The sequence below is a fragment of the Chelmon rostratus genome, chromosome 19 (genome assembly GCF_017976325.1).
Source record: "Chelmon rostratus isolate fCheRos1 chromosome 19, fCheRos1.pri, whole genome shotgun sequence".
Classification (NCBI taxonomy): Eukaryota; Metazoa; Chordata; class Actinopteri; order Chaetodontiformes; family Chaetodontidae; genus Chelmon; species Chelmon rostratus.
Window position 1 is genome coordinate 14,823,382 of NC_055676.1, and position 27,580 is coordinate 14,850,961.

A 27,580-nucleotide genomic window follows, 5' to 3' on the forward strand; every position below is an offset into this window, starting at 1 on the left:
CAGCCCAATGTGAACGCATGTTGCAGGAAGGCGAGAACACCAACTGTTTTCGTTCAAGTGAGCACATCATGGGAAGCTGAAGTGCATCGCACAGGCGAGCCGCTAGACGAGGATCCCTCTTATAAATCTATAGCAGTGCTAGAAAACATAAATGGCCACATTAGTGACTCAGGTGCCTGGAGGGGTATTATTGGGAGGGATAACCTCTGTGTTAAGTACGCACGAGGTGCATTGTTCCTAAACATAGATGCGCCCGTCATGGATTGGCTATAATGAACATCATGCAAGGAGACATCATGGAAGCAGGTAGAACTGCTCGAGGCCATCATCAAGAGCTGTTACACACTGACCGTCATGGCAGTCATCGTCTAAACTGGTCATCTATACCAAGACTTCTTTGCTAACTTCAATGGATTTTTGGATACACTACAAGTATTAGCTTGGAGTTGAACATGGAGTTGAGGCTTATACTGGAATTTCCTGCATCTGCATGCTCAGAGGCATTCAGTATATTCATTCTGTTTGTTGTGAAGAGGAAAAAAACGGTCTCAATGACCTTTAACATGAGCAAATGTTATTCATCAGTAGTTGTAGATCACTTTTGATCTTTGTGAAGTTATTTATTCTCATGCGACCCCTCACTCCAACCTGAGGAGAGACCTTCCGGAGGTTGAAAGACTGCAGTCGCAGCAGAGGAGGCTCATGTGTGAAATGAGTGCATACGGGTCGACTTTCAGAAGACCTCCGTTGTCAGGAAGGGTATGGAGAACACTGGGGAATCCCCTTACACTAACAAATAAGCCCTCTGGACAGAAGGCAACAGATTCATCATCGGCGGGAGCTCAGGGCCGCTCCCTGTGGCAGCAGTCAGTGGGTTAGTAGGAGAGCTTCGGGGGGAAAGCTGAAGGCCCTGGATATTGTTGGCTTGTCACAGATTAAAATGTCTCGTCAGTGTAAAGTGAACTTTGGAAAAGTGCTGTGCACTCGTCTTGGCAGCCTGCAGCTGTAAAATAGCCGAAGCTGATTCTGACAGCTACATGTCTGCCAGGCTACGGTGCCATATTGGTTAAATGCCAATATGCTCAATCTTCCGAGCCCAATACTCGCAAATAATACATTTCTTGTAAGCCTCTCGCTGACTGGGGAGACTAGACTCAGTCACTGTCTGAAACGACGAGCGAGGCCCCCAGCCAGCCGTCTGGTTGTTAGCTAAGTGAAGTGTGTTAGTCGACTGTTGGCAGCCACGGAGGAAAAAAGGCCCTTATGCTCATGAAACCTGTAATTGAATGGAGAAAACTGAATTTGACTTGGGAAAAGTCCATTTAGAAAAAAATAAATATTAAATTCATAAATCCTTTTCAAACCATTGTGTTTAATTCAAAATGGTTCCTCGCGATGAATTCATTGAACAAGTATATTCTGGCTGGGCCATGGCGCTGTGTTTGACGGTCAGTCTGCCTTAAAACTTCCTAAACTTTTACTGTGCTTGTGACATTGTGAGACACAAAGCCCGAAAGACACCATTGTCGAATAAGAGGTGAAAACAGAGGGCCCGATTATTATTTTTTTTACTGATAGCAATGCACGCATGAGGGTCTGAGACAGAATGCTGTTCTATTTTCATCTGCCAACACTGTGGATGCTACGGAGGAGCAGCATTTTTTCAGACACACTCCCTCGATTTGGCTCGTCCTCGCTACTGTAACTTGACATCTTTTTGGGTCCAATGATGGGATGTCTATCTCTACAGACTTTCAGCTGTCACAGTCGACAAGCTGGAGCTTGCTGCGGAATAAGAAAAAACCTAATAATCCAGACATTTATAACCCAGTCGAGACTTTATAAAGATGATATTTTAAAAAGACATCCTCTGGAGAGATTGTTCTCTTCAGGTGAGGGAATGAAGTGAAATGACACGAAATAGAGTCCTGAACTCGGGAGCATGTTTTACATGAAGACACGCCGAAGCACGGCTGATGTGTGCCAGGGGCGTCAGATGATAAGTGTCATATGACATGCTGCTGCGCCGCAGAGGCGATGTGTTTTAGACTTGAGGCACATCATCACTTTAAGTCTGGGTCAGCTGGTAAACCACAGGTTTCCTTCACCGCAAAGCAACCAGAGCGATTCAGTTGTTGCAGTGAAAATGCCTCAGACATGCCATAGAAGATTCATGTAAAAATATCATTCAAATAATCAACATGGGCGAGAAAATTAAAAAAAAATTAAATCTACAACAGTAACAAAAAAGTTAAATTATAGGGCAATGCGTGTTTCTTTTTACATCCGTTTATTGCTTTAAACTTGAACTGCTGCGGGATTTACTGTTTCACTGATTTGGTTTTTAATTACTTTTATGTTTTATGGTGTTTTCAGCTCAGCTTCATATTCATGTTTCTTGGTGTCTGGGTCCTGTTTTTTTTTTACATTGTAAATGAGATCTGTTCCTCAAAGCATTTCAGAGTTAACATAAAGGTTGAACAAGCGAATGTTTAAATGTATTTGTTTTTGTTGTATATTTGAGTGTAAGGACTAAGGAGAAAAAATAGAAATATTTAATATATTTGACTTTACTTTCACTTTTTGCTTTAATATCTCATTTAACTGATTAATGGAGCAGCTTGTCATCATAGTCAGCAGTAAAGTAAAAGAAAAGTAAGAAAACCAGGCCTCCATGTCTGAGCAGGGTACAATACTTCACATTAGCCAAATTAATGATACTTCTTTGAGGTGGACAATTATATGTTTAATAAACTAAAAAATGTATTTTTTAGATGTGTTTTGGTATCGCAGAATAAACTAGATTCAAAGGAAGGAACTCAGAGTAGAGTAGAATCTCAGAGTAACATGGTAAGGTTAGCCTGCTGAAGACGCAAAAAAACCCCAACAAATGCCAATCCCAATAAATATCACTGTAATTAGGTGATCACTAGTAAAATCATTTTGATCATGCTGCAACTTTGAGAACACTACAAATGCTATACATTCATTTTATGCAGCGCATGTCGCGTACGCTCAAAGCAAAAATGTAATCAGAAGGCTAACATGGCGTGATTTCTTTTCTTGGATGCTGTCCACTTGACATGAGAATGGTCACCAACACTTTCCGGTGCCAGTTACAGTTCTAACGGCGAACGGACAAACACTAACACTTTCAAATTCAAACTACTCAAACGAAACACAGACATCCCTTAGAATCCAAATGAGACATAAGCGTAGGTCCCGGACATTTGCTTCCAGCTCACACTTGTCATTTCAGACTGCCCACTGAAATGTTACTGATGTATTTCCCTGTAATGATCTCAGAGTACAAATATGCACAAAGGAGCACAAATATCAGACATATTCTTCAGGCTGCATGCTTCCAAATCAACGTTAATGCTTCTCTGTTTCTTCTGGATGTAAAAATTGGCAACGTTTGCTGACATAACAGCTTCATCAGGTGATAATATGTGAATGTTGTGTTTACAGCTTTTTGTGCTCTGACCAAGTTGGCAAAAAAGAAAAAAAAAAAACATCCACTGGCTGGCTCCAAAAGTCAGTCCCCATAGACCCCCATATTAAAAAACACAACTTTACAGCAGATATAAACATGTTTACGGCCTTGTACAAAAAACAGTCTTGGTCTGTATGGCTGATTTCCCCATTCAGCCTCACAATGGCTCTTCAGAAACCCCACATCACGTGTTTTAAACAGTCTACGGGTTGGACGAGGGGATGGAGGATGAGGGAGGACAGGAAGTGCTCAACAGTTGCTTTAAAAAGTGTCATGTCGGTATATCCTGCAGTATTTTGTCAGGAAAAGAAGGGCAACAGACATATAAATTTGTCTCAGTATTTGTTAAATACTTTGATAAGAGCTATTACAACTACTTTTGTTGTGGTATATATGCTGAAAAGCTGGCAAATGAGCATAATGAGCCCGGGACTTGAGATACCACTTCTGTGAGATGTGCGAGTATCAAAGCGAGCAGCGATGATGTAAAGAAGTTTCATTAATGGTACAGAGGAACAATTAGCTCCTGCAGCAAATCACACTTCTAATAATTCAGAACTCGAGAAGCATCCTGTCAGTCTCTTTAGCTACCAGTAATTTTAATTAGTGCTGATTTTTAACGTGCACCAAACGCGAACCAAAAGGTGACGGAAACAATTAAAGCTTTGAGCAATTAAAATGTAACTCACTAGGACTTTAATGTGATAATTGAAAATGGCTTCAAACACAGCAGCATTATGGCCGCCTGTGCCGAAAATTAATTTCTGTAGGCCCTGATTCCACAGGAGCCACGACTGCCTCAAATGCCTCGATGACCCACCGCACTGATGATCATATATCACCGGTGACTGCTTAATTATAAGGACGCCATTTCAACCGTGTAGGGTACACTGTATCTTCATGCATATCTATCAGGACAGAGATAAGAATAGTAGTCCTCCCTTCACATTGTGGGAGCTTGGGAATGTTAAATCGACCCCAGGCGTACGCTCAATTACAAGAAATGAGTCAGACGGAATTCAAAAGTGAAATGTTTCCTATTCATTTTAGTTTTCAGTCATTTATTTTGTTTTGGTTGGTTGGCTAACTGGAATTTTCAACATAATGTCCACGTAGTCAATGAAACATGTCTAATTTTCATTTTGTGTTGTCCTACAGCGGCCCAGATCTCAGGGAACAGATGATTATGTTCTGTAACGTGGCGTATGAAAGGCTCTGAAGTGCCAGCCTTTATTGCATCTCATTTTGGTAAAATACTACCTGTCCTCCGTGTGAACTCAAACATGCCATTTCTTTGAAAAATCCTCTGCGGTGCTCCACACAAAATGACTGATTGCTGTTTCCTCTGAACTCCACATTCAAATTCCCTCTGCATTATATCATTCCCAGTCCTGATGAGAAGGGGATGCAATTATATCTCACCTATAATTCTTTTTCCCCAAAAAAACTTTCTGTATTGCATCATGCATTGTGCATCATGGATGGTTTCTGGTGTAGAGGTTGCACTGAGTGGAGAAAATTGCTTTTTCTCTGTGATCTGTCTTAGCTGTGGGATGGGGGCTTTGTTTAAGAGCTGCTTCAGTACATCTCGGGGGTCTGATCAAACCACGGGTGTGACTCCTTTCCGGAGGCAAACTGTCTGGTGTTAGATGTTAATAATTCCATGAATCACATTATTTTTTTTTTCTCATTATCTTTCTGCGGAGCTGTGAAAGTTCTTTCTGAAATGGTTTAAATTCTATCAATCATCCTTGCCTCCGATGGTGTTAACAGATTTATTACTCAGTGTGAGTGTGTGTGTGTGTGTCTTTCATATTTCCCATAACACCACCTCTAACGTCGCCATTTTTACAAATGTATGATGACGAAAAACAAGTAGCACGAGTAGTAGATTTTACTTATCAACACAGCGTCTGAGGCTGCAGTTAAGACAGTGACAGACAGCAGTGAATCGCAATGACGCACTTTAGCTGATACTGACATATAGAATACTACCCTTCCAATGATTTACAATCACAGTTCAGCTCCTGCTGAAGCATCCTTCAGAGCTACAAAAAAAAAAAAAAAGCAGAGCAAAGACTAAAAGCAGTTTGACAAACAGCCACCCTAACAAATAAAACACTTGCAACAGTTGTTTAAGTGTGTGTGTGCTCATTTTGATGACACAATGCAAATCAAACCTTTTTAGATAAAAGCCTCAAGGCAGGGAGCAGAACATGCTGAAATGCCAAAATCCAACAAAACTTAAAATAATAGTATCCTGTCAGATACGAAGGAGGTCTGAAACCAAGACAGACAGCTGTAGTTCTATGTAACAGTATCTTGGCTAGTACACATTAAACATGCAGATAAATGCACTGTATGATAGCCAGCGCAAAGTCCATAAATCATCAAATGAAGCGCCATCCTCATTAGCGTTGCTAAATATAATCTTTCCATGTAACATAACATGCCTTGCTTTTAAGTGTCACAACTTACTCTTCAACATAACTCATAATCAGACAATTAAACGGCATGTGACAGGCAGTAAGAGTCTCAGCCGAGATGAACTAACGCAACAACCCACACTTTCACAGGTCTTTTTATTCTCTCAAAGGCAATTTATGGAGGTGCATAAATTACACATCAGTCGTTAACTGAACTCATTTACTGGCTGAGATAAAAACAGATATGTCAGGAAAGTGTTCGGATAAAGGATCATGAGAATATAATGCTTTGTAATGTAAGGTTTGTGTATGTATGATCATGTATGAACAATGGTGTGCAGTGGATTCAGTCCAAATTTAGACATTTAAATATTGTCACTCTACCATCACAGTGTCTAATTGTAGTTTGTGGTATTGCCATGACATTTCAGTCATGAATATATCTAGCAGTTAAATATTGAGAATAATAGAGAATATCATGTGATTTATTAATAATAATAGTGATTTGGAGAGATTGTGGTGTTTGTAAGTAATTGAAAACTAATTGAAAATAACAGCCAGTGACCACTGTTTGAGTAAGAGTTTGAAAAATATTTCCAAAATACTGTAAGAATAATAAATTCTTGCAATAACAAACAAAATTCTGTGAAATGAGTTATTAGCGCGAGTCAGTTACTGTAAACCAAATCTGATCGCGAAGTCAGTCAATCGTCATTTTAACCTGTGTTAAAGCTGATACCTGTCTCTGTCGGCTGCCATCCGTCACATGACGGTGAGACAGTTTGGGGGAAGGACGGCGAAAAAGCAGAGAGAGCTGGGAAAACGATTGCTTGAGTGAGTGAGAAACTGACAGCTCAATGCCAGAAGAATAGAGTGCTCACACTTCAGCCCGGGCCAGAACTGACAGCATCAGACATTGTGATGTTCACTCAAAGAGCCAGGAGACACCTTAGGGCCACGAGGCCAAACCCCCACACCTTCTGCCCTGCTCTGACTACCACGCTACGCCTCCCCTCCGCCTTTGCATTTTACACACTTACATCTATGTGTTACACAGAAGCCAAACCCCAAGGTGCATTCCCCACAAATGCAAGAATGCAACTTTTGCAAAGACATGGCAGGCATGAGCATGTAAAACTATGTTTACAGCAGCTATAATCAATATTTTTTAATCTAACAATGGATCACATGAGTACTTGCAAGTTAAAGTGGATGCTGGCAGTAATGAACCCATGAATACTATCCACCAACACGACAAATCTGTTGAAGTTCAACATATATAAGCCTGTCCGGTGAAAACAATTTCTGTGTTAGATGTGAAAACGTCCGGCTCTACGTCCTGTTTCCTCGCTGCTTCTCTGATGTCCGCCCTCTCCGTTGCTCCTCTCCCGATCCGGTGAATTAAGAGTTTATTCCGACTAAACCAGAGTTGGTGTTGTGTTTTTTGTTTGTTTGTGTGAATGGCGTGCGTTTCACAATGGTAAAATGACTGTTTCTGTAAATGGAGTCTGGTGGCCTTGGCATGAGTGATACAGCAGCTGTTTCTGCTTGAACAAACAGGATCTTACTCTTTAACAAAAAAGTCAGTCTGTGAAGGGATCCTGTCCATAATGTCACACACTTAGAATAAAAATATGAGCCTTTCAGTGGCAAAAAAACAAGTACTTTTAGAGGACGGAAATTGACGGTGTGTAAATGCACGGCGGGATTACGCTGCAGCACATTTCTCATCTGATGGCTGCAGCACTCTCGCTCAATACTGGACCAGTTTCAAAAACTGATGCCTTCATTAGTCACGTCAACACAAATAATGGCTTAATAATGTCTGTCAGGTTACCCAAAACTCCAAATGTTTATGTTTCTCTGTATATGCTGGATGTGTGTACAAATAGAATTTCACCTAGTTAATAAACATCATACAATACCACTACAAACTCTCCTCTTGCACATATCCTGTGTACAACATACGAGGAAGGTTCAGCATTAAGAATTAAATGTAATACACGGATGGTCACATCTTGAACCTACCATGCACATACAGGAAAAGAAATGCCTTTGGGTCGTTCACCGGAAAGTTTGCTTTTGTAGTGTTTCACTACTAATGCTGCTAAGGAGCAAACAGGCACAAAAAGAAGCCGGGGCGTTCCTTAATCAAGGATGTGGGTTGAAGATGAGAGGATTAAGGAAACAGCAGCGTCTAATTATAAAGATGTATGAGAGAATGTAGAGCAGAGGACAGTGAGAGGCAACCAAGACTGGGAGGAAGAGGAGAGCAATATTCATTAATCATTATAATAATTATAATATCATAATTAATTAATCCAATTGCAAACACAACAAAAGAAACATCAGTCTTCTCTAATGGTCTGTTCTGCTATCTGTGAGCAAGAGGCTTGGGCTTATCTCGACATCCACTGGGTACTGGGTGAGAGCCAGGCTACACTCTGGACGGGTCACCATTGATGATGGTCAGATATACTTTTAATGTAAAGCTCCACATTAGGCCGGTGGAGAAACCTTGAAATGGAAGGCTTAGAAACATGTAACAGAATAATTGATTCGTTTTATATGGAGAAGATATACAAGGTTTCAGTTTTACTTCGTTTTTACTTTGTAGGCTTTGCGCTGCGTTTTAGACCAGTTGTAGCTAAAACAGCCTTGTTACTAAAGGAGGAGCGCAGAGAACTCAATAATCGAGCATACGGAGGAGGCCAGAAAGGTGTGAGCCACTGTTAGCAAGTTGTGAATTTTCACTTTACTTTTCATCTGAGAGAAATATGCACAAACTATTTGCAAATCCAACTGAAGGTCACAGGCAAAAGTGATATGCAGAGTAACACTGTAAACAAAGCATGTGTAAATAATATAATTAATGACAGCTGGAATACCATTTAGCTGTTTTGGTGTCCAGATCCTGGTTTTGTGCATGTTGTCTCATTGTCACACTGTCATGGCTTACTGGGACAGTCCAACAGAACAGAGCCATTATTAATGTTATTCGTAACGCCTGTGCTACGATGTAACATCATCCAAACGCCTGCTGTGAAAAAGGCCTATCTAAAAAACCTCATTGCCATTGGAAATTATATTGTCGTAACAGTTAATGCGCTCATATAAATAAAACATCGACATTTAAAGCATACTTCTTCTCCCAAACCCATAATTTGTACCTTTACCATGCTCATATTCACAGACATATGAGAGCATTAAAAGGACGGTCATGAGGTGTTTAGAACTATTAGCATTATCTTTCATTTGTCACTTTTAGTGCAAAGTTGATGCCTATCCAGAGATTCTCCGTCTCGACAACTTGACACGAGGGACATGGCCTGTCATAAACATTTCTTGGCAGGTTTAAATGCTATTTAGCTGTCAAATGCTTCCATGACAGTGTTTAGAATCAAATTTTGTCTAACGGTGTGATTACAGCGTACACAAGTGTTGAACTAAAGGACAAATGCACAAAAACTGCAGCATTATTAAACTATAGTTCATGTCAAGTTGTAATAACAAATTTCCAGTTTCAGTGTCAATTTTGCGCTGAAAGTGACAAACAAAATGACAGTCACACACAAGGGTCATATTCAGTCATAATGTTTAATTCATGATTATGTCAGATTCTAGGGCATAGTCATGACGGTGTTGTGCACATCCCTTCAAATAAAGTGTCACCAGAAGTGTTTTCTGAGAGCGAGGAAGGAGAAGGTGGGGCTGTGAGCAGGAGAGGTGAGAGGATTCGAGAGAACGCGGAGGCGGATGGAGCGTGGAGATGCTGCACGGAGAGACCAGGGGAGGGACAGAAATAGAGAAGTTGGTGGGATGTGCAAGGGGAGCCGAGGCAGAAAGAGCCAGCCGCGAAATAGGTGCAAAGCACGCGACCTGAAGCCTGAAAAGTTGGACTTCGGGGGAGGGGGGAAAGTGAAGGGGTGACGTGACGGAGGCAGAGACTGGGAGAGGAGAGGGCTGCATGAAAAGCCCGGCGTCGGTCAGGTAAAGCACATAAGGTGATGAACACGGAGAATCAGTTATCAGCTCTATTGTAGCCTGTGAACATGTGTAAGTTAATAGAAAACTTGAGTCTCAGCAGATTTAAAGCAACAGCAAAATCCTATGTACCACAGTCATGAAGCTGTAGTACGGCAATGTAAGCACTACTGATACACACACTGCAAGAACACAAGCTTGGATGTAAAGAAAACTCTCCTACTGATGACTGCACGCTTTAAAAAAGTCAACAGTCTCTCACAGCCGAACGCCATCCCATCAGCAAGAACTACTGTGATATACAGAGCTACATCACTGTGGAGGCTGTAGCTCTGCCTTCGCCGGGCTGGTTTGACATTTGAAGATCTTAACCTTCACAGACTTCTTGTCTACAAAGTCATTACTCTTTCCACACCACCAACTCCAATGCTTCCTGCGAAACAGCCTTAAAGAGGCCATATTATGCCTTTAGCGTATTATTTAGAATTTTTGTGCAAGGAGAAATGCAAAGTTACAAAGCCCGAACGCGACGCCAAAGGGAGTTATTGTCTCCTACAGAAAACACTGCTCCTGAACGGCCTCGAATGCCTCGTTCGTAGTCCAACCTTTTCTTCTGCTATTTTTCGCATCGCTATGTAACGCAGCACCACCTCCAGCTAGGTGACCGCACCGCCCACCGAAACCTTGTGAATCTACCCCACTGTCTGCTATACTGGGGTGTGGATGTAAGAGCAAAGCCAGCCAGTTTCTCTGTTGTTGGCTGCAAGAACCGACGCAAGAGTCTTCGTCTACTCCAACCTTCTGAGAGTGTCAACACCCAGTGGATTCATTTTATATTTTAATGGAAACGTCCCCACAGCAACTGGAAAATTATTACTGTGCGCTAATCATTTAACTTCTGACTGCTTTCTCGAAGAGGGCCACGACAAAGCTCAGAGCTAAACTGCTGCTACTGGCTGCACAGAGCAGCACAAATGGCTACATCTGCCCTCGGCCCCACGGGACAGAAGTGGATGAAGTTTAGTTTTGATAGAAACGTGGCAGAAATGTCCCCGCAGTGGCTTTAAAAGTGGAACGTGCGTGTGCATTTTACTCTGCCGGCTGGTAACGGTTCAAGCTCGATCAATACCCTGTTCCAGCTGTCTGTGACCTGACTTCAGACTTGGAAGCTGTAAGTTTTGCAGTGTTTTATGTTGTTTTACTGTTTATTTTGTGGGTTGGCCTGTTGAACCTGGCATTGTGTTAACATGTTTTGCAGCTATTGAGGTCGGAGCAATGCTGGACTAATGCTGCTGGCTAATATTGAGGGATCAAAGAGGCCAAAAAATGCCACAAAACATTAATATGACAACCATCAAATGGGAAGATCTTTCCTTATACTGGTTAAAAAGTCCCAAACTATCTAGTTGTGACACTATAAGACCGTATATATTGATTGTCAAACTGTAGTTATGACATTCCGTGAAAAGGATCTTCAGAAGGCCCAAACGTCTGCAACCACGAGCCACGCGTGACATTGTGGAAGATCACATAGAGACGGTCACATTTAACCGTTTACAAAGGCCTATTTCTGCATGCATTTGCCGTGCCACAAATGCATTCATACCTGACTCTATGTATGCAACCACATTTCTTCGTTGTTCACAACTTACCATAACTGAGATGTGCAGCAGATGCATGTGCTCATGTAGGACATGAGCAGGCTCCCGGGCTGTGGGCTGTGTTGTCTGGGCCTGAAGCTCAGACTCAGTCATGGACACATGGAAGTACAGTGTCCCGTTTTCCAACCACTGTTGCTTCCAGTGCACCTGAGAAATATCTTCTCCCGTACCCGACATCTCTGAAGAGAAGGGAAGAGAGAGGAGAGAGGGAATTGGCTTGTGAGATCAACATTAAATTCATTAGAAAGTGACATTTACATTGTGTAAGAAGTCCTCACCTTATTATGTGAAAATTAAAAGAAAATAAAATGAAAACGGCCTGTGAAGAATAAGCCACAGTTCAAGTATTAGTGTGCATCAGTATTCTAGTGCAGTGCTCTGCCTCAGCGCACATCAACACAGTGCTGCAACTAGAAACCCTGAACTCTTGAATAGCTGGACAGACTTCTTAGGCTGTCATAATTTTTACATCTGCACAGTTGGCTTGGTAAGAATTACTGTCAAGCTATTGCATTGCTTAGCTGCTTTGATGAAATCTTTATGATGACAACTTTTCCCCCCACGGTATTAGTCAGAGATTTGTCTAAATTCGAAATTAATAAGTGGCAAGCGTCACGAAAGTTTCAGCCATCACAATCAATACGCCGCTTCAATTATAGACAAAATGAGTCACAGATGGGAAAGACTTACTCCTGTTAATATCCATTTGTTTACACTCCTCATTTTTGTCAGGCAAGAAACACAGACACAAAAACTCTACAAACGGGAAGACAATGGATTACGAAGCTCGATTAAATTCACACGTCCGAAGCAGTTGTAGAAATGCTGTCTCTCCATTCAATGTCCCCTTCTTATCTGCAAAAATCGTCCCACATTTTCTGCCAATATAAAACCATTAGCTCCGGGCCAGCACTGGCATTAAGTATCAAACATCAAAGGAAAGCTGGGAACATGCTAAAGCAAAGGAGAGAGGAAAATGTGCAAAATAAAAAAAGAGAGACAGAGACAACAGACCCAAATACAGTTTATGGGGCAATGGAAAAAGGAGATGAAAAAGAGCAGGGGGATCACCAGTTTATCTCGATATGGATCACAGCGCAAGAATCTAATGCTACCAAGTGGGAGTGGTTGTTCAGTAGAGGAGTACTGAGGAGCCTCAGGGAGCCTCAGATTGCGAGGCTTGATACAGTATTTGTCATGTGGCTGGGTGACAAGGGCATAGACATCTGCTGACATCGCCTATCAGCGGCAGGTAGAAAATGACAAATGGCTTTCGGTGCAGTTGGTTATTAACCCACTGACTCTGGGTCAGAGGACATGGACGGCATGGGAGGGTTATGGGATGGCTGTGCTCAATTGTGCCATGGCTGCTCAGGTGCAGAGAGGGAGCATGCAGAACAGACAACCTCTCAGAAAATGACAGAACTAATACGGTCTATTAACTAGTAGGTAAGGTGAGGTAAGGTAAGGTATGTAGACGGCAATTAACATGTTTTTTTCTTATGCTTTACTTAAGCACTTTCCTACTTAAGCTGACTGTTATCATTATTTAATAATTACTTAATTATCTAGGCCACAAAATGTCAGAAAATGGTGAAAAATCACCAGCACCAACTCAAGTCCATCCAGGCGTCTGCAGGTTGCCTGTTTGTCTGACAGACAGTCCAAAAAGTCAAAGATATTACATTACAACTGATAAGAAATTGCAAAAGCAGCAAATGTCAAAAGTTTTACTCCTAAGCACCAGCACGCATCAATGCAGGATTCAGTCAGTGAAATTCAATCAGCTGCAGGGGAACGTCAGAAGAGTAGCACACATCTGTTTGGGGCTTTAACAGATGAATCATAACAAAATGCTGTATTTTACAAACGCAATCCGGCACCTCTATCAAGCCTGATTCACACTTACTCATGTTAGCAGCTGCAAGTGGCAAAAGAAATTTAACACAGACAATCCTGATTTGCAAAGCGTTAATCAGTTGATCAGTGAGCCTGAGAAACTGCTGCACTGTTCACTGAACCAATGATAAACATGTGTTGACAAAGTGAGCAAACCGGGTGTTTGTTTGCTTTCCTCGGTGCAGGTATTGATCAGCATGCGACATTTCGGCGCGCTGAGCAGATCTGACGCAACTGCCATCCTCCTGTTGGCTGTTTCTTTTCGCAGAGGGCAGCTGTTTTCACCCAGTAAGCTCCAAAAAGCGACGATGCTCTACCTGGCCAGCGCCAAACACTGGGCAAATTAGCGACAATCCCTTCAGGAGTCGGTGGAGGCCAAACCAGAGTTAAAGGTGAAGTTAATATATTCTCCAGCACCAACTCCAGTCCGTTCAAACGTCTGCAGATTGCTTGTTTGTCAGAGACCAAAAGTCAAGGATATTACATTCACGACTGATATAAAACTGAGGCAATAAATGCTCACATTTGCAAAACCACCAAATGCTTTTTTTTTTTTCTTGAATAACTGATTAATCATGAACCAAAGTTGCAGACACATAATTCTTAACTGTCGACAGTGTTCCCATAATCTTAAATCCTTCTAATACACCCTGTGGAAGTACACTTTAAACAACCTCCCTCTTGTGCAGCAACAGTGAGGTGCTCTATTCTTTTGCTGACTACAGCTTATGATAAAATTTTGTGGGGTGTGAAATTCTTAAATGCCATAACTGCTGGCTATTCAACTCTTTATGTTTAATCTGCATGCTGAAGACACAGCGCTTGACCTTTCACCTTGACGAGAGATAAAGCTTTGTCTGCTGGGCCAACAGTGAGGTGCCTCCTGCCATCTGCTGCTGTTTTAAACCGAGCTTATCAGGCCCCTGTCATATTTGCCCCGGAACTTTGCTCACGTGCTTTATGTGCATTTCAGACAGCTTTAAATAACTCTGCACAACACTGACACTTAGTTTGATCTAAATTAAAAGTGATTTTCATTTGAAAAACTGAAAAGCAGCTCTTGCAGTAATAGAAGCAATCACATGCAGGATGGATGGACAGTAATAGAGTTTCTAGGGCTGTTACCTACCTTTGTACAATTGTTATGTAGATGAGAAAGCTCAGTAGGCATGCTATTTAAAGACAAAAGGATTGTGCATGTGTGTGTGTACGTGCGTGTGTCCTTGTCTTTTGAGCTATGAGGCTTGTCGTTGGGCACCAAGCCAGACGTTACTGGGATATAGGTGTATGGCCTCAAGGTCTGCTTGTAATTCATTAGGAGGAACATTATTAATGTGTATGTGTGCACGACTGTGTGTGCATGTGTGCACTGTACGTGAGTGACTAAAGCCAGTATGCTCCCAGCAAGGGTGTCAGCAATACACTGTCTCCCAAACTGAGTCCAAGGACAACCCGAAGGCATGCCATGGTGAACATTTCATAGATGCAGGAAAAATGTCTCCATTAATTCTATCGATCACTGAGATGTGGTGACACATCACGATGCTTGGATCTTTACAGAGTAGCTAATTTGAAGAACTCGTGTTTTTCTTTTGGGTTTTCCACATTGTGGCCATAAAGCTCCAGCAGACGGCTGGGAAAAAGACATAACTGTCATATTATTCAAAACTGCACAAATAACAAAAAGAGGGAGACCAGGTTTTGCAGAATCATCCATAAGAGACAATGCATTGTTTGGGCCCATAACTACAAATAAATAGTGTATTCTTTACATTACTGCTGAGCATTTTTCAAAGCATTCATGACATGCAGTGTACCAGTAAAGTGGTTTTAAATTCATTTTTGTCCCTTGGAAGCAGTCAATGATTTCTTCAGAAAGATGTCATCGACGAAACTGTGCATTTGTTTTCCCGGAGTGATGTAATTGTGGAGCGATAGTAAAGCTCTTAGCAGCAACCATTTTCAAAAAAAAATATTCTCAGTGATACATTTCATCTGCTGAAGAACACTGCAATGATGAGCTTTTAGGAAACAGATGTCGGGCAAAGAGTTGTATGCATTTCCCTGTTTCTTGCATTAAAAAGGTTGCTGTTTAGCAGGAAAAACAAGTATTGCAGGTTTTCAAAGCCATCGCTGGCTGGTCACAACTGCGGTTCATTTTCAGTACGTGCAAGTTTTATTTTCATTCCATCAAGAAAAAAAACTAAATGAACTGCTGTATGAACTAAAAATGCATGCTTTCGAAAATCGTTGTAAGGCAGGAAGACAAGCAGTAATGCTACATATGCAGGTTGTAAGCTATCATTATGGACCTTGAAAGCAACTGTACATGTACCAGTTCAAACCCAGACAATAAACTGTAGGAATTCATGCTGGATACTGCGCACACTTTTAAGACTTCTTGTTGTTCTTCGCTGGCTGATGGTAAAAGCTTTCTTTATTGATTCAGTGAATAGTTCAACGTAGTTTCACAAGTATTTTAGCCAACTTTTAGCCATTTGTCACTGTTCTCTATTTCCATTACAGTTAGCTTTGCCTTAAGGTCAATTTGAGACAAGACTCAGTTTGTAAAGGTTGTACAGCTTGCTGTAATGTTATCCAGCATTGCTCGGTAATCAGCTGGTGATCATATAAGTGCTCACTCTGTGTCTTCTTGTGTTTCTCTTGGCCCCTTTCTTTTATCTGTATGTCGTTAAAGAGCTTTCATCTTTTCTTCATCATTTGCAAGGTTTGGCTAGAAGTGTTGAGTTCAATTTTGAGTTCAAACTGGAGTTCTCACATTTTTGAGATTCTGCCTCCAGCAAGAGTGATTTCCACTTAGCACAGTCTCTTAGAGTTGGATATTCGATGAGATGAGGTTGCCCACAACCACGGAACACACACAGCGACCAGCGCCACCACACAGCGGAGACGGCCCTAACCCTGAAAACTTGCGTTTTAAATTCAGGCTGGAAAAACACAAATGACAGTTTTACTCATTTGCACCAGTATGCATCAGTTCAGGATTTAATCAGTGAAATTCAATGATGTGCAGGGGTACATCAGAAGAGTAGCATACAATACATCTGTTGGTGGCTTCAAAGGATAAATCATAACAAACTACTCTATTTTAAAAAATGCCACCTCTATCAAACCTGAATTACTAACCCCTAACCCTAACCCTTACTAATGTTAACAGCTACATGTTGCACGCTGAAATTAAACCATGATTAGCAAACCGTTGATCCGTGAGCCTGAAAAACTGTCGCACTTCTCACTGAAACACCAATAAACATGAGCATGTGTTAACAAAGTGAGTTGCGATCAGCATACAAAACTTGGGCAGCTGTTTTCAGCAAGCAAGCCCTAAAGACCAACTACACCCTACCTGCCCAGCACCAAACACTGCACAAATTAGCCACAAACCCTCGACAGTACGTTCATCGGGTTGACCCAAACACAACTCCTAATGAATGCTACTGTTATTCTGCATCTGCTTCATGCATAAAAAAGCCACTGTCTGGTAACACGTTCACCATATTGACTTTACAGGGTGATATTATTTCACTGTTTTGTTTACAGCTTGTTCGCCCTGGCCACAAGATGCCAAAATAATCAGTTAACGTAGGCTTTAAGGAAACGTTGTACAGATCAGTAGATTTCAACGTCTGTCACTGTTTAACTTGCTCCTATTGCTTTGCCGTTATATATACAGTCATATATTTCTCATCAGGAGGTCTTTCCTCTTGCAAAAGAGAATCTTAGAGCTTGTTGAAATTTTCAATTAAGGTCATTAAGGGCTCTTCGCTGTCCATTGGGTCAACTGGGGGAAAATACCTACATCAACTGCAGATCTCACAAATTACCAGATCATTCGGCAGGGGCAGATGTTTTTTTTTTTTTTTTTTTTTTAACCCACAGAGGGCAGTAATGAGCCACAGTGATTATGCAAACAAAATGTTGGTGGAGTGACAACGACAAACTTCAACAATCAATTCCCTTCATCTCACACCTAATTTACTGTATAAGGCTGACTTGCTTGTTAAAAGTGAAATCCACCCTAAAGCTGAATAAACATTTGCCATTCTGACATTTGAATTAGTCAGGATTTCTTGAGCTGAACAAGATGGAAAAGACTGGTAATGATGTCATCTGGAGCTGCTCCACTGATCACGAACAATGGAAAAATTCCTTCAACACTATGACGGTACCCATGGTAATTTTACCGGGCTGTGGGTATATTTTCTAAATCACAGCTGGAACTCATTTGAATAGAATGTCTCAAAAAGTCTACCGGCCCACACAGTCAAAATCTAATTCTGTGTCAATGGACCATCACCAAAAGGTATTACCTGAATACATCTTCAGTTCAATCCCCAATGCTCTTATTTCCAGCAATGGAGATGGCAGTCTGTATTTGGAGATATTCACCTTACTGAAACGTTGTTCAAAGTGGACTGTCCCTTGAGCTACAACACTAACTAGGCAAGACAGTGTTACTTTTATAATCTGATTTTTATAAACAATATATTTAATATCATGAGGCCAATTGGGCACCATTGGGCCATGTGTTGATAATGATCACCGTCAAGGTTGCACTGCCTCAAACAGTCTGACAGACAACAAGTTCAAAACAGTAGTCCTGCATTAGAATACACTGTGTAGGAGCTGACAAACATATGCATACACATATATACACAGTCGCCTGCCCGCCCAAGCAACAACACATGTTCCCAAAAGGTTGGCATTCATCAGTTTAAAGGTGATCATAGCAGTGCAAGTCAGTGATTGTGCAAGCTTGACAGCTCCATGACAGTTTGTCAGCTTGGCAACAAGCCTGTGTCATCAACATTTACTATGATGAAAGCTGGCACCCTAAAGGCACTTTGCTGCCTGTCATTACATACGTGGCATGACGCGTCCGTCTTCCACTGACTGCGCCCCACATCTCGTTGCTCAGGCTGCCTTCAGTGTGGTTGTCTTGTGACAACACAATAGGCAAATGAATATTCAATAATTCATATGAGAGAATAAGGACGGATTCATGGGATCCAAAAGTCTCGGCCCAAAATGAAAGCAAGGACAGAAAAGGAGAGGTGTGAGTATATGTGAAAGAGCAAGAGACAAGCAGACAGAGAGGAACAGACAGAGTGGGGAATGGGATTTATCAGGCTGACACTCATCAAAAGTGTTCAAGAATATTAGCATACCTCCTAGACATTCAAATTCTGCCTCAAAAACATCTCTGTCAGCGGTGACAATGGCAAATTCTACATGTTTTCACTTTTGAACTTCACAGTGCTGCTGAATGTCGACAGGAAGCATTCATTAGAGGCAAAACAAACAGGCTGAAAAAAATGCATCCTTCATTAGCTACTAAATGGTCTTGATGCCATATCCTCCCATTTCTGAAATGCTAATTGTTCCATTGCCATTTATAATGACCTGATAGGAGCTATGGAATATTTAGGCAAATACTGGATGAACTGGAAGGCATGCAGGTTTCTCCTTTCCATTTTAACACCCATGCAACTAAATGCCACCATGTCTCATTACAAACACTAATGAAATAGCTGGCATTTACAAAGAGACCAATGAAAATGAACACAATTAAAAATGCATCACTTTTTATTTCTTTTTCTTTTTCAGGAAATGTAAGAATGTTATCTGCACTGGCCTGACACACAATGGGTTATCACGCATGAGTGTGTGTGTGTTTGTGTTGAAATGATCAGCTCCATTATCGCATAACTTGGTCAATGTTCTTACCATCAGTGAGCCATAACTGAATTAACATACTGTGAAAAATCTTGCATTTTAGACTTTTTTCAGGTTGCATTAGGACATGCTGGCATTGGCGGATTCTAGGGCACAATGACTATGACAGGGGACATGAAAACTGCATTGCAGTAAAAGGTTATTCATCTGAAACCAACTTATGCCCTTGCACAAAATTACTGGGTGATTACATTTTGCTGTACGACTACACTCCTTCGTGAAGGTTAGCTCCACATTCTGGTGCAAATTTAGGGATTTTGGATTACAGTTTTCAACGACAGGAATGGAGCACCATGGTTATTATAAAGTTGAGTTACCATTTCCAATTTAGAAATGGTACAAAACACCTAAAAGGTTCTAAACACGATAAAAGATTATATTATTTATACTCAATACCTGTCTGCAAAACCAAAAATCTAATGAGCAGTGGCACACTTTGGAAAAAAATATGGTTCTTTCTCCAATTTAGCTCTTTTTTCTGTGGTCTTTCATGTCTGGTTTTAAATAGTATGAGGAATGGCAGCATTGAAGGTGATTTTAAGCTCTTTATCTTAATTATCTTTATAAGAGTTAGAGTAATGGGATTTCTGTTGGACATTCAGTTTGTAAAATTAGCAAAAACAAGCAAAGAAAAGAAAACACTGTCAGTATTTTGCTCCTCCATTCAGACCTCCAAGTGCTGTAGACTGCTGTCGCTGTACCTTGCAGCTCAATCAGCACCGTAGGATCCAATTCTGTTGACTCAACACCTGTTTCTCTAGATGACCTGCTTTTCACCTCACTTCCCTACATGTTCCTCACTGCAGATCCCACTTCATACATTTTTACACCTGACATTTCTCAAGATGAAATGTGTAAGTAGGGCTCACACTCCCACCACTTATAATATTACCATCCACGGAATTACAGCAGTTCATGAATGGAAATTTGTACAAAAAGATTTTTTGTGATGAATAAATATGCCTGGTATAATAGGAGTAACTTCATGGGCCTGCTATCTGACAGACTGTCCTAGAAGTATTTAAAGAGACGGATGCAGTGCATTCTTAATGCATACGATTGTTGCTCTGCATACGATGTGTGACAAAGAACACAGTCATTCAAGTTAACATCAGTGCAGCAGGAGAAATGGATTTGAGACCGTGAGAACAACTCCGTCCTCTGAGTTCTTAGTGGGGTCCTCTGAAGCATCTCCTGCTAACGAGGGGCCCTGCTTGTGCCACTCAGGCCTTATCACTGATGTCCACACCCATGCTAGCTCCTACCGTGCTCAATCACAGCGGCAGCTGTTGGACTGCACACTGACCACCTCCTAGAGAAAACCAATCATATTTTCAGAGACGCCGCCAGTGAGCCTCCCAGCATGAAGGAGAAGGTGACTTATGACTTCAGAACACACAACCAAGGTGTGGCAGTAACAGTATTAGGCAGTCGCAGTGAGTGCCTTAAAGAAAGGGAATATTTCATCCTTTTTTTCCCCAAAATAAACATCCCAGAAGTTAAGTGAAAGTCAGCCATATAATATATCGTGCCTTTGCAGAAACAGAAAAACAATATAAATTATTTTTTTTAGTAGTTATAGTATTATAACTACTAAAAAAAAAAAATCACAACATACCGTAGCTATCCACAAACACTGCCAAACACCATCTTACATATTTTCCAACAACAAAGACATGTGCAGAGTAAGCAATGATTTGCAGGATAGCACTTGTTTGATAGTGGGACTAACAGACCACTGGGAACCTGCTCTGACAATGTAAATAGAATAAACAAATAGCTGCATGCCATTGGTCCCAGTGTGGCACAGTGGGACCTGGATTATCTCTCATTAGCAGTGAATTCAGTCTGTTGTGTGAGTCATTGTTTATGTGTCTGTGTGTGTGCCTGTCTGTGTGTGTGCGTGTGTGCCTACGCACTGTATGTCTGTATGTGTGCCTGCTCAAGGTCAATTCAATTTTGAATAATTTAAATCGATATTTGAAAAAATACCCCCTTGCAGATTTAACTGTGCAATTAAGTCAAAATATAATTTTCTCTCATTAACCCACTAAAAACCAGTTAAAGGGTAATTTATGTGAGGATCTATAAATGCTTTGTCCCTTGCGCTCTTCAGGATTAGAGAGGCAGAGTGCCAAAAAAAAAAAAAAAAAAAAATCAGGAGCCCTCCCACTCCTAATGTATTTAAAGTGACACATTAACAGGATAAACAGTCCCCTTATCTGCTGAGTGCATAGGCTTCTTCTAAAACACTACAATCCCATTAACAAGACCTATTCTGATTTCACATCTCTCTAACTCTCTCTTACTCTAATGTAACGCTTGTCCACCAATGGGGTTGCCTGCCAGTGCCAAAGTGGGAGGCTTATGGTGTAATAGTACACATTAAGATTTACTAATCCTTTGTTTTGGCCTCTTCATTCGAGACCTCGGTCAAATAAGAAGGGTACAGTGTATTGACACAGTGATTTTAAACTGCATTAGAGCATTCATGTCAACCTTGTTCCAATGAAAGTAAAAATACACAGTGCATCTGCAAAACAACTAACAAATAAGGCTGATGGCATCAATACATTGCAAGTTGAGGTGCCTCGCTGTAGCTCAGTGAGAACCAGCGTTGTTTTCTTTTTGTGAAATCTGCCTGTTAAATCTGGGGGATACTTCCTTAGTCTGCCGCAAACAACCATCTGTGGCACAAAAATTGTGTGATCTCAATTTTCAAATTTAGCAGGATAAAGGGTCCTGTCACTGTGAATAGCTAAGTGAGTAAAAGATGACTTGATTTCTAAAAGCCATGAAGTTAAAGATGACATATTCCTTTAATATTTTACTGGAGCTTACAATGTGAATTCCATATTTTACACTTTCAAATATGAAAGAAAAAGGGGCCTGAAACAATTGGGGTACCCTGCATGCTGAGTGACACATTCTTTCTTGCAAAAGGCTTCTAGTTCTGTGAGATTCTTGGGCCGTCTTGCATGCACTGCACTTTTGAAGACTATCCACAGATTTACTATGATGTTTAGGTCGGGGGACTGTAAGGGCCATGACAAAACCCTCAGCTTGCGCCTCTTGAGGTCGTCCATTATGGATTTTGAGATTTTGCTTAGGATCATTATCCTGCTGTAGAAGCCATCCTCTTCTCATTAGCACGGTCTGATGTTTGCTTCCAGAATTTGCTGCTGTCAAATTGAATCCATTCTTTCCTCTTCCAGTGACAACACAGGCCCAAAGAATGATCAATCCACCATGACAGTAGGAGAGCTGTTCTTTTCATGAAATTCTGCACCCTTTGTTCTCCAAACCTTTGCCCATTGTAGTCAAAAAGCTGTATTTCACTTCATCAGTCCACAGGACTTGTTTCTAAAATGCATCAGGCTTGATTATATGCTCCTTTGAAAACTTCTGATGCTGATTTTTGTGGCGAGGACACAGATTTTTTTTTCCTTTGATGACAGTTGGATGGAGGTCATATAGAACAGTGTACCACAACAGGCTTACTTAACTTACTTAACGTATTACTGGTTGCTTCAATTGTATTGCACTCGACCTGAGCCATTTAAATAATAATAATAAAAAAAAAAAAAAAACAAGCAGGAGATTGTATATTTATCATGGCTTTGAGGCCAAAACAATTTTCCCTTTGAGGTTTGATTGTTGCTGTTGCAGAGTTTGTCTCTTTAAGATACCCGTGTGGTAAGGAATCAATCAGAATCAGAAAGTTTGACTGAAGCTTAATGGTTGTTATAGGTACTGGTTTAACATATCAGATGATGCTGGCAGTCTGCTTTATGAGCTGTACCATCTTGGTCACAATGATCTCACTTGCCGGATGGTTGCTGCCACAGACTTGATTGGGACCTAATTCCAGGGCCAGCGGTGATGGCCTTCACCAATAGCGATGGCCTTGTAACAGCAGACCATGATGTGTTCAGTGCGCCCAACTGAAAACACACTGCTCAAGGATGAATTTATAGCAGGAATCCATGAGGGACTCCTCCATTTCCCAGCATGGGGTTGAGGACAGGGAGAAAATCAAGGACTTGATGCATGATGGGTCATGCCTGTCAGGAGTCGGCGCATCAGATGTTTCTGTCCACAGCCAGCTTCCACTTGGTTCAAGCTCCTTTCTATAGTATTATCATTCTCTTGCTGGACTTAATGCTCATTAAATCTCTCCCTGAAATAGCTTCAGGATTAGAAAACAAGTCCTGCTCTACTAATTGCGTATGCCATCAAGTTTCCTGCAGCAAAGTTTTGACTGTGTTGGCTCTGTTAGTTCTTCTGTTCTTGATTTCCTCCTTGTCTTCTCTTATTTTCTTCTCTCTGTGTTTTTGGGTTGTTCCTGTTGTACATGGCAGCATCATCGTCATATATGTAACCTCTTTCTCCAGGTTCTTGAAGTCGCACCTCGTCGAGGATCAGGTGATGGCACAAAGGCATGTTGGCAATCTCAACAAAGTTCGAACACGTTGACAGGTCTCAACCATCCATTCGGGTCTTGGCATAAGCCTTGGATCGCTGCAGTGTCCCTCAGGCTGTTCTTTAGCTCCGTAATGAATTTTGTCATAGTACTGGCACAGAAAACTTTGCAAAGGTAAAGGGAAATCAGTCTGCTATTCTTGTCTTTTTAACAGGAACTGATCTAGCTTGACACCTTGCCAGCTGCTGGCAGGATCCATCTTCTGCCTGGCACAGACTTGGTGGTGACATACATGAAGGTCTTAATCAGCCTCAATAAGGAGGTGGATCATGAGGTACTACTTCCTCGCGCCGCAGCCTGTACCAGCAAGGTCATTATGATAGTGCATATTTTAATGAGGCTTTTTAAACAAGGCTAGTCTGCCAGACAGGGAGACCATTACAGATCTAATATGCACAATACACAAAAATCAGCACTCTATAAACTTTTTAAAAAGGTGAGTCTGGATTTAATGGGCAATTCTTCTGTTTATATTCTGTAACATCATGTATTCAATGATAGTTCCTCTGACAGAAATACAGGTGAAAGAAGGTTCAGGTAAAATGCCACTTCTGGTTTGGACAATTAATCACAATGTTGTCATGTATGTACCAAATCTCACTTCACGGTACTATCATAGATGTGTCATATCTATCTATCTAGCTCTATCTGTTTAGAGCTTTCCAGGTCTTCACAACTCTGCAACCGAAGAAAAATGTTTACTGAACCTGAAGCGATTACCGTTCTGCCCTTCACAGCACTAGAACCATGAGAATTGTTTTCAGCTCTGCCACTATTGTACAACTTTTCACTGGTACATTTCATAAACCTTTGTCTCCATTCCATGTCTCCCTTGGTTACAGGGGACAGCCTGTGCTGCCATCAGGATTCTTGCAGTCACTTGATTCATTTCTTTTCAGATGTCTTCTTGAAGTACTGAAAGGTTTCAGGCTCCTTCTCAGTCTCTCTCGTTACAACACCTAAAGTGCTGTGTTGCCAAATTTTGAGGTATCTAACATTTACTTGTCCATTACTGTGTTAACCTTGAATGTGTTGGCTGTTTGTGACCAGTATGCTCATCCTTTTTATCCCCTCCTTACTCCACCAGGGGTGTGTTTGTTGACAGTGTGCAGCTCAGTGTGTGTTTCCTTTTCTAAGAAAATATAGTTTGGCCTAACAATTCACTGCCCCAGCTGCCCTTTTTTCCATCTCTCCAGTCATTTCTACTTTTCATTTGTCAACTAAGTGCCATGTTCATGGTTGGCACTACTGTGGTATGCCAAAAACAGACAGAATTCATACATCATTGCACTGTATTGAAAACCTTTCCATGACCCAAGCTTGTCACCACAGAATTCCTCCCACACATGTGTGTGCTCAACTGGCACTGCATTTTTAACGTGCATATGCAGTAAAGGTATTCAATAAAGCAGTTTTATGAACAAACTTTAATATTCTTGCCATGGTTCAAAATTACCCTGACAAAGACGTACTTAACGTGATAAAATACTTATACACTTTTGTTCTTTTAGTGGAGAGAATGCCCACTACGCTCAAGGGGCAAGCATTTGTTTATCATTTGCTGACTTAGAAAACACATACTGAAATATATTAGCACTCTACAATCAAAGGAAAAGTGAAAAGCACATTGCTATTTATTCTTTTATAATTGCACTGACACCGTAGGGTAGTTTGAAGCAAGGAAATGGTAGGAGAAAGGAAAAAAGCTGGCAGAATTCAGCCCTTGGCGAATGGAGGTTACATGTGGTTCCAGAGAGACTTAACCACTGGATTTAGCTGGGCGCACAATATGCCCAAGACTGGCGCTGACTGTGGCTAGCCACTCCAGAACATTATGCTAAACCCTTTTTCAAGTCCTTGAAACAGGAGCAGTTCCCTCCAAAAAGGAAACATCTGAACAGGAATAAAATTGTGCAAATGATTTGAAAATAGAATCTGGCAAACAAATCTGATCGACTGCGTTGTATTGACTATTACGGAGTCAGGGATATGGGGATATACAGCAAGTAGAGCTACCTCTTTTCTATTTTAGAAGAAGTGATGCCATTTCATAAGGTCCTGTGTTCGGCACTCATCCCTGTCATGGACAGATGTTTAGGAGTGTGTTCTAAGCTGCTAAAACTGTTCATCTGGAGCACTGTCAATTATTCAAAGCTGAAAATTCCTACACTAATTAAAATCAGTGGAAGACACCATACTGGAACTGGCTGTCTCTGAAAGCACGTTTTTTTTTTTTTTTTTTTTTTTTATCTTTCCTCAGCCTCAACTGTCCTCTTCTTTCTTTCTCTCCTAACACATGAATATCCCTTTTGATCTGTCAGTGTGAGCTTATGTGGTACGGCAAGACCTGCACAATCCTGCGATAAATTACCCACTATAAATAATGGGCCAGTGCTGATTTTTAAGAGTTAATTAATTTCATGTGGGCATGGCAGTGTCTCGCCTGATTAATGATGGTAATGCCATTGGCATGCTGAGTTGGGTCCCCTGTCACTGGATATAAATCAGTGGTGCACTGTAAGGCGTCATGCCCCAGCTGTGTCCAACGTGTTCACTTTAACTGGCTTCTTGACCTGTGACACAATAAGCGGGTGACTGTGGATGTACACGATCATAAGTCAAGTACTTTGTTAATCGTGAGACAGTGACACGGGGAAACTGACTTATATTAATGTATAACTCTAATTGTTTGGTATTTACCTTATTTTGTTAACACATATTCCACTGTAGCGATGTTTCTGGTTCAGCAATTGCCACCAAAACCTGATGATTTCCTGAGTCTTGAGATTCCACATGTTAATTTCTAAGGGCTATTCTTTACAGTTTGAAAATCACTTTTCTCTCAACTAATATCAGCTATCTACAAGACAAGGATAACTATGATCAGGAAGGGGAGCAAAGCCAGATGAACAGCCTGCTAATGTTAGCTGTATTAATTCCTTGTAGACTAGTAATGCCATTATTCTGGGCCCTATAACCACCAGGCAGAGAGCCTGATACAAAGAGCACAAAAAAAAACTGGGACTAGACCATACAAGTATTAGGTCACGTCCTTTGGGTTTATGTGGAGCCTCAGGGAAAAGGTCCGGCACTGTTTCAAATAAATTAATTCTGAGTCAGACATTACCAGCCCAGTATCCCTTGTAATAATATTCATTCTGGATGATCGTAATATTACATGACTTAGGTCAAAGGCCAACATTTAGTACAAGCACGGTAAGTAGCATTGCTTTATGCAGCATGGCAAAAAGCAATGATGTGGAAGTCTAAGTGGCGGATGTTGCATCTGATTTCACGTCAGTCACCGTCCCATCTCGCCAATCAACAATTTGCCATTAAATTAAACAAATTGATTCACTTGCCGAATCTCCATCAACCTCTCACCTCAACCAAGAATACCATAATTTCCATGCACAGACAGACATGCTGTTGAGCTCTCCTCATGGGATTTTCTTGCTCCTGACCCGGTGCTTCTGCTTGAGGTGGTTGAATACATTTATTGTATTCCTAGTTCCTAGTTATGATGTAATTAAAAATGAAATGCTGACAACACTATATATATATATATATATATATATAGAGAGAGAGAGATAGATAGATAGATAGATATAGATATTGTCGGCAACTGTATCTTCCAAACTTGATTAAAAATTCAAAGGAGTTAGCAGGCTCATGAATGACAATCAACAGGGTCTCCAAAGCCATTTTCAATGAACTGCACATGGCCATGGAGCTGGAACACATGTCCTTAATGTTGCATAAAGAGATCCACTGTCACAAAGCCGAGTGCTTACCAGGGTGTACCAATTGAGGAGCTCATTCTCTCCTTTTCAGTATATTCTTTGATTATATTCATGACTCAACAAGCTGAATT

The 27,580-nt window shown here is 41.1% G+C and overlaps 1 protein-coding gene across 1 annotated transcript in view; it reads right to left on the bottom strand.

Annotated features, from left to right (window-relative positions):
* LOC121623033 (astrotactin-2-like) overlaps window positions 1-27,580 on the bottom strand; it is a 263,780-nt gene that overhangs the window by 209,653 nt on the left and 26,547 nt on the right. Inside the window, exon 2 of the mRNA XM_041960153.1 lies at window positions 11,559-11,746. Coding sequence (XP_041816087.1) covers window positions 11,559-11,746 — 188 coding nt within the window. The remainder of the gene's footprint in view (window positions 1-11,558; window positions 11,747-27,580) is intronic.